We start from the raw sequence: 7,587 nt of genomic DNA on the forward strand, positions 1-7,587 counted from the left end.
CGCACCCAATGCACATTGGACTAAATCCACCATTCATTATTGCATTAGCACACCTTTGCCAGCCGGACTAATGCATAGTAGAATTAGTCCAATGCACCTTAAGCATCTGGTGTGGATGCGTCCACAGCCTGTTACATTTGACAAGTTTTACAGATGAAAAGGAAAAACGATAGGTTTTAGCCACAGTGTGAGACAGTCATCCTACCTAATCCGACAAGGGAAATAGTTATGATGAGCACAGAAATTTAGAACTCCTTGTCTTCCCTTAAGACTTACAGAAAGTAACTGTAAAATAAATCCAAATAAATTAAGTTGAAATTAGGAACGCTAACCCTTAAAGGGAGATAAATGTTTTTACTATATCACGTCTAATGGTATGTAAAAGTATCAAACTGTACTGCATTTTATTGTTTCGTGTTAAATATTTTGCTTCAGTGTTTTCTTTTCAGTAAAGTTTTGGGGATATTAAAGAATAGTAACTTAGAAAGCAGTTTTACATGGAAAAGTATCTCAGAGATATTGAATCCAGACGCCTGATGGCGCTGCAGACCGCAAAGGCGAAGAAAGAACTGCAGATCCCAGACGCCATTACAAAGCAGACACCGAATCTCAGTAGACCAGCAGTTCCTAATCGAGCTATCATGCACAGTGACTACGCTGTCCGAAAGGGCATTAGATCAAAGCGGTGGATGTTGAGGAAGTTTTTCTGCACTCATAGATAAGAGGTGCTGTGGCCTTTGTTTTAAACGAGAACAGGAATATATTGAAAGGAGGAAGATTTAGTTAGACGGAAAAATGGCCACTAGAAACACTGAAAAGTGTTTGAAAAGGCGGGCTCTGTCCCTGATCCTTCTGTTCTGTGTGTCGGGTGTGAGAACCGCAACTGTTCGGTATTCTGTGACTGAAGAAACCGAGAGCGGGTCCTTCGTGGGAAATATCGCAAAGGATCTGGGACTGACACCTGAGAAACTCTCTGCTCGCCAGGGTCGGATCATTTCTGAAGGGGAAAAGCAGTATTTTCAACTCCAGCTCAGCACCGGGTATTTGTTTATTCAGGAAAAAATAGACCGAGAGGAGCTCTGCGGGCAAATGTATCCCTGCGTGATGCATTTGGAGGTTTTGCTGGAGAAGCCACTGCAATCCTACCAAGCCGAGGTAAGCATTAACGATATAAATGATCATTCCCCGGTGTTTTTAAATAAAGAATTGCTCTTAAAGATCTCAGAGTCTGCAGTGCCCGGAACACGGTTTTTACTGGAGAGTGCTCTGGATTTAGATGTAGGGAATAACAGTCTGCAGAACTACAGCATTAGAGCTAATGACTATTTCCATATTTACACACGGGACCGCAGTGACGGGAGAAAGTACGCGGAGCTGGTACTCGATAAAACACTCGATCGCGAGCAGCACCCGGAGCTCAGATTGACTGTGGTTGCTGTCGACGGTGGCTTCCCCCAGCGGTCAGGATCGGCACAAATCCGCATTACTGTTTTGGATATAAATGACAATATCCCAGTGTTCGTTCGGCCTCTCTATAAAGCCCAGGTTTTGGAAAATAGTATTGAAGATTACTTACTCGCTACAGTCTCGGCAACCGATTTGGACGAGGGAAGCAATGGGGAGATCTCCTACTCTATTATTCAAAACTCTCAGGAAAATCGCCAAACGTTTATGATAAATCCCATCACCGGGGAAATTCGACTCAAACGAGTTCTAGATTTTGAAGAAATGGAAAATTATGAGATAGACGTGCAGGCCACAGACGGCGGGGGTCTTTCTGCTCACTGCAAAGTCCTTGTGAAGGTTCTGGATTTGAATGACAATGCCCCAGAAGTTACAATCACATCGCTCACTAGCCCCATCCCCGAGGACGCGCCCCCCGAGACGGTGGTGGCTTTATTCAGTGTCAGGGACCGCGACTCCGGGGACAACGGCAGAACATCATGTTCTATAGAGGACCACGTGCCTTTTACACTTACACCATTACCAAAAAATTCCTATTTCCTAAAGACAGAAATCTCGCTGGACCGCGAGAGCGTGTCGGAGTACAACATCACGATCGTGGCGCGGGACCAGGGCGCCCCCAGCCTGTCCGCCGAGCAGAGGATCAGGGTGAGAGTGTCCGACATCAACGACAACGCGCCCGTGTTCAGCCAGGCGGCCTACACCATGCACGTGCGGGAGAACACGGCGCCCGGCACGGCGATCGGCACAGTGCGCGCCGCCGACGCGGACGCGGAGCACAACGCCCGAGTGACCTACTCGCTCGTGCCCGCCGGCGCCGGCGCCGGGGCCCTGCCCGTGCTCGCCTACGTGGCGGTGAACTCGGCGGACGGCAGCGTGTACGCGCTGCGCTCCCTGGACTACGAGCAGACGAGGCAGCTGGAGGTGGGCGTGAGAGCGACGGACGCCGGGTCCCCGGCGCTCAGCTCCGAGGCCGTGCTGCGCGTCGTGGTGCTGGACGAGAACGACAACGCGCCCTTCGTGCTGCACCCGCTGCAGAACAGCACGGCGGCGTGGAGCGAGCTGGTGCCGCGCTCGGCCGAGCCGGGCTACCTGGTGACCAAGGTGGTGGCGGTGGACGCGGACGCGGGGCAGAACGCCTGGCTGTCCTACCAGCTGCTCCGCGCCACGGAGCCGGGGCTCTTCGCCGTGGCGCTGCACAGCGGCGAAGTGAGGACGAGCCGGCCGCTGACGGAGCGCGACACGGTGAAGCACAGGCTTATTGTGCTCGTCAGGGACAGCGGGGAGTCGCCCCTGTCCTCCTCCGCCACCCTCAACATCCTGCTCGTGGACGGCTTTTCCGACGCCTACCTGCAGTCCGCTGATGCCGCCGCCGCCGCCGCCGCCGAAGGGGCCGACACAGGCGCTTTAACCATGTACCTAACCGTCTCCCTGTGCCTCGTGTCCTTCCTCTTCCTGCTGTCCGTCGTGACATTTGTCCTGCTCAAGGTGTGCCGGAGGAGAGGGGGCGGGGAGCAGTACACCAGTGCTCCCGGCACGTTGTATGGCGACGGCAACTTGCCGAGAGACTGGGTGGATGTGTCGGGGACCGGCACCCTGTCCAGGAGTTACCGATACGAAGTGTGCTTGAGCACGGGGTCGGGGAGCAGCGAATTCCGGTTCCTGAGGCCCCTCGTGCCCGCCCCGCCGCAGCAGGGGGGCTGCGTCGTGACGGGCTCCGGGAAGGAACGGGATCTTCTCACCGACTCTCATGCGCCCACCGACTTGGAAGGCGCCGACCAGGTAAGCGTTGGGTGGGCTCTTCCGCCCTTCATTCACTATGAATAGGTCCTCATCTTTTTGGACTGGCGAATGTTGTTCATGTGTTTTCCCTTTTCAAAAATCTGCTTTCCTTTATAGTGAACGCAGGGCCTGATTCTTTCACAAGTGACTATGTTTCGATTACATTAACCACCTGCAATCAACAGACGTGATATGTGCCTGACAGCATTAATTTCTCCTTAAAGCAGCCTTACTTTTTAGAGTACTGGTGCGTTGTATAGGGACGTTGGAAGGGAATTACCAGCCCGCTTTGCTAGTAATTATTTGGAACCTTCTAATAGGGTCTGTTTCTTATAGAGAGGAGAAGAAGTCAGGTTTCCTCATTTTATTTCCAGCTTAATTATTACCGTGAAAGCCTTAGATAAAAATGAGAGATTTCTGGCAATATCCAGTCAATTCTTTAATAAGTTGTAGATTTTCTTCAAAATAGCAGTCAATTGATAGTGTGTGTTTTAGGAGAAATGTCCAATAACAGGTGAATTTTTTCAAGAGGATGCTTCAAACACACAATATACATATTACTAGAAAATCCTATTTGGTTACAGTTTTCAGAATGGATGAGACTACTTTTCCCTGTGGCTTTACCTTTCCCGTCATTGACTTCTATCATAACCATGTTTCCAGGGCGACTGCTCAGCACTTTCTCCAGTGTCCTTCTAAGGCCATTATTCTGCATTCCTTTATGCCCATGTGCTCATTATAGGTCTGTTGCCTAGGTCTCCTACGACCCATCAGCTCCTAGGACCCCTCTTTCTCATCTTCCCTCGGAGGTTGAAAAGCTGATCAGAGAGTACTATAGTTTCATTACACTTCAGGAGAAGGAAATCGAAGCCTGTGGAGTCAGTCCATTTGATCGCCGCCTTGATGTTTTATACGAACTACTGTCTCTTAAAAAGACGCAACTACTTTTGTTCTCTATATTTCTGGTAGCTATCACTAACCAGTTTATGCCGTTCCACTCGCAACGATTTATTAAAGATAAGCTTAAAGGACAGCAGTACAGAAGGAGAAATCCCATCAGGATACTACTGTCAGAATTTAGGTCTGGAGTTTTCAGTATTGTCCTTGAAAGTTTATTCCTATGCTCTCACTTACACGTTGCAGACTTGGATTGCACAGTCGATCGACTAGGAATACGAACTGCTCTTTACCTACAAAACAGTTTCCCCTATAGCGCAGGCACGTACTGAATGCACTGTAGAGAGAAGGGAACTATAATTTCTATAACACCCTGTTGTTGTTTTTGTTGTTCATGAGATGATGATGACGATGATGATTTTTTACATCCAAATAATACAGATCTCTGGATAGAATCGTTCACTTACATAATTAAAGATGGTGAGCTGCAAGGTGCGAATTTCCTGCAAGAAAAGTGTGAACTGAATTAGAGAGTCAAGTTTAACATTGAACGGGAGACAAGAGAGGGGTTGAGGTTGGTGATTTTCACCAATAACATTTTGCAGACACTGTAGAACCTCTGTCTAAAATTAAAACCTGTCAAACACGCATTCCACTCGCACGTATGCTGTTGAAGAAAAAGGGACTCTGTAGGAAGAAATGATGAGCCCTTGATTTTCAGAATCTGTTAGACCCGCAGCTTTCCCGGTGCCAGGCCACCAAGATGCTGGCGTAATCCTGGTAGCGAGCTGGTGCCGCGCTCGGCCGAGCCGGGCTACCTGGTGCCGAAGGTGGTGGCGGTCGACGCGGACGCGACGCAGAACGCGGAAGCCATGCAATTCTACCAGGTGCTCCACGCCACAAAGCCGGGGCTTTTCGCGTGGCGCTGCAGACTGGCGTAGTCACCCTTCTTCAATACCTGCGCCAAAAGCTTGCCAATAACTTTTTTCCAACTACTCAGTTGGTCTAATAAAGGATATTACATCTACTCAAAAAACCTTGCCTGCCTTAGACCAACACGGCTACAACAAAAAATCCAGCACACTTAGAAATTGTATTCCATGAATTAAGATGCAGTGCCGCCTGTGTGTGTTATCTGATCACTCTAAAACGTGAAGGTAAATATCCTGAATAATTGTCCTTAGGCCTGGCATGCAGTGATCTCTGTCCGGTAAAAAGGCTCCAAGTGTCAATGTTTAGCTTGTCAGCCGTCATTATGGCAAGCTTTGTTTCAATATTTCTAAAGTATCCCAAATATAGCATATGTATTCTGTAAATCTGGGGCACATTTTCCCATCTGCATACTTACATAGAAGTAAGGACACATTTTTTTCCTCGTTTTGGGGCACTTAAATAAAATAAATGGTGTAAACAATCCGATTTTTTACTTCCATTTCCTTCACCTAGAATTGCAGGGCTTCAGCATCTTAGAAATTGGATCTTTGGAGATATCTCAACTTGGATTTAGTGTTAAAAACAGGCAATCGGTTTGATTCAAAATTGAGCATTTCATCTCGCAACAAACCCTACATCTTACAGATGGACGAGTCCAGTGTCCCATATGAAATACCTGTGAATTATCAAATTAACACTTTGCCTTGGAACACTAGCTAATTCTTATTACTTGCCATTTAAGCCTCCTGTGTAAACTACTGTGGCCCATCTGTTTTGATGCGAGTCATTCTGGACCCATCAAGACCGCATTAAACCTGTTGTCTGTTTTTACCCTACGGCCGTGTCCACACGTGATGTGGATGTTTGGTTCCCCCAGGACAACTAGTAGCAGCGCACCTTGTGCCCCAGCTAATTGTTCCTGGGGAACGCCGGTTCCACTAGGGCTCTGGTGCATGGCAAGTTAGCCCGGATGGGGTGCGGGAGGTTGGGGCCAGCACTGGGCTGGCTCCAGAAGCCTTACCTGGGGTCCTGGGTTCCTCCTGCGGCTGCAGAAGCTGCTATTCTGCCCCACAGAGCCTGACCAGCAGCCGCAGCGCGCTCCCGTCGGCCCCCTCCCGTTTTGAGCGGCTCGAGCTGCACCTGCATGCGCTGCTCTGCTTTTTTTTCCCCGTGGGTTCGTTTGATCCCTGGATACTCAGGGATCAAAGAAAAAGTGCTGCCATGACCCCCAGCACTCCTTTGTAAATATTCATTAACTGTCTATTTCTTCTTACCATAACAATCTAATGTTTGTTTGGCTGAATCTCCTATTACTGTCTTGTAGCATTGTTGTTGTTTTCCCTCAGTGAAGTTTGTAGCGCTTACTCCAGAGTATATGGGGGTTTTCATAGAGATGCGGTAAATTATTCAAAACTTTAAAGTTTGGTTTATACTGTACTCGAAGCATTTATTAAGTATGGACCCAGGGTGCAGCAGGTGTAACTTCTCCAGAATCTACCCGATACTGCGCTAGGTAACTCACATGCTTCTAGTTTACTTAAAAGGATATATGATGAAACTCCAGTAAGCACAAAATTCAGCACAGAGGTTGACCACAGTGGATTGACAGAACTTGACACTTCCTCTCTGGCGTTACCTTGCTTTTCCTTTCTCTGTCCTTCAGACTTCCTGGCGCTCTGCTTGTGGACCTGCAGCACTTGTGGCTTCCATTGGGCAGAGACACTTTGCCATTCCTATGAGGAGAGATACGATATATTCTGTTACTACTGTCGAAGTATTTTATGCACTGAGTCTGAGCCGGTCTCTAATTTTGCATTGATAAATGTGTCCCAGTTGTATAGGTAAGCAAGATTCTTTAAGTAGATGTGATATCTTTTATTAGACCAAGGGACTAGTTGGGGAAAAAAGTTCTTAGCAATCACCCTTCTTCAGGCATAGGGAGTTTCTGCTGTACTCAGCAGGTCTAATAAAAGATATCACATCTACTCAAAAAACCTTGCCTGCCTATGTCCTCTTAGACCAACGCGGCTACAACCACAAAACTCCCAACTATATGTATATTTTGCAGGGATCGTTTTCCTTACATTATTTTGTATTATAATTGAAAGCACTTCTAAGAGCAGTAGAGTGAAGTGATAATTACAGTTCCGAGGATGTCTTTATTGAAAACATGCCTACAGTTCAGAAAAAATTAGAGTAATCAGTCATCAAAATCAAAACAGAGTACGGCCATAGGGCATTTATAGAACCAGATATTGCCTCCCTCGATTCGCCGTGCCCTTCCTGATCTTGCTCTTGTTTTCTTAATGCAATCTATTTGAAGTTCAAGGTAGTGGAATCGTAAATTGTTTCTAAAAACACTGATGATAACTGAGATAGTGAGTTCAAAGGATAGCATTGGATTTGTATTTCGAGATATTGAGCTGTTTTCTTAAAAATCTGTTTCTGTTGAATATTCTTCCTTCTATTTACAGACTGATTTACTGAAAGAAAGAAACTTACTTGGTACTT

General features: G+C 47.3%; 1 protein-coding gene across 1 annotated transcript; it reads left to right on the forward strand.

Moving 5' to 3' along the window:
* Positions 1–795: 795 nt before the first annotated feature.
* Positions 796–5,084, forward strand: LOC106722893 (protocadherin beta-16-like). The gene is made up of 2 exons (XM_014525578.1): positions 796–3,246; positions 4,875–5,084. Exons 1-2 carry the CDS (start codon positions 796–798, stop codon positions 5,082–5,084), a joined length of 2,661 nt encoding a protein of 886 aa, XP_014381064.1.
* The last annotated feature ends 2,503 nt before the right edge of the window (positions 5,085–7,587 follow it).

Source organism: Alligator sinensis, unplaced genomic scaffold (genome assembly GCF_000455745.1).
Source record: "Alligator sinensis unplaced genomic scaffold, ASM45574v1 scaffold1205_1, whole genome shotgun sequence".
NCBI classification, from domain to species: Eukaryota; Metazoa; Chordata; order Crocodylia; family Alligatoridae; genus Alligator; species Alligator sinensis.

Excerpts from the sequence above, each read along its gene's own strand:
- LOC106722893 (XM_014525578.1), top strand. The coding sequence starts at position 796 with ATGGCCACTAGAAACACTGAAAAGTGTTTGAAAAGGCGGGCTCTGTCC. Across the intron at positions 3,247-4,874 it reads ACTTGGAAGGCGCCGACCAG|ACCCGCAGCTTTCCCGGTGC; the intron begins GTAAGCGTTGGG and ends AGAATCTGTTAG.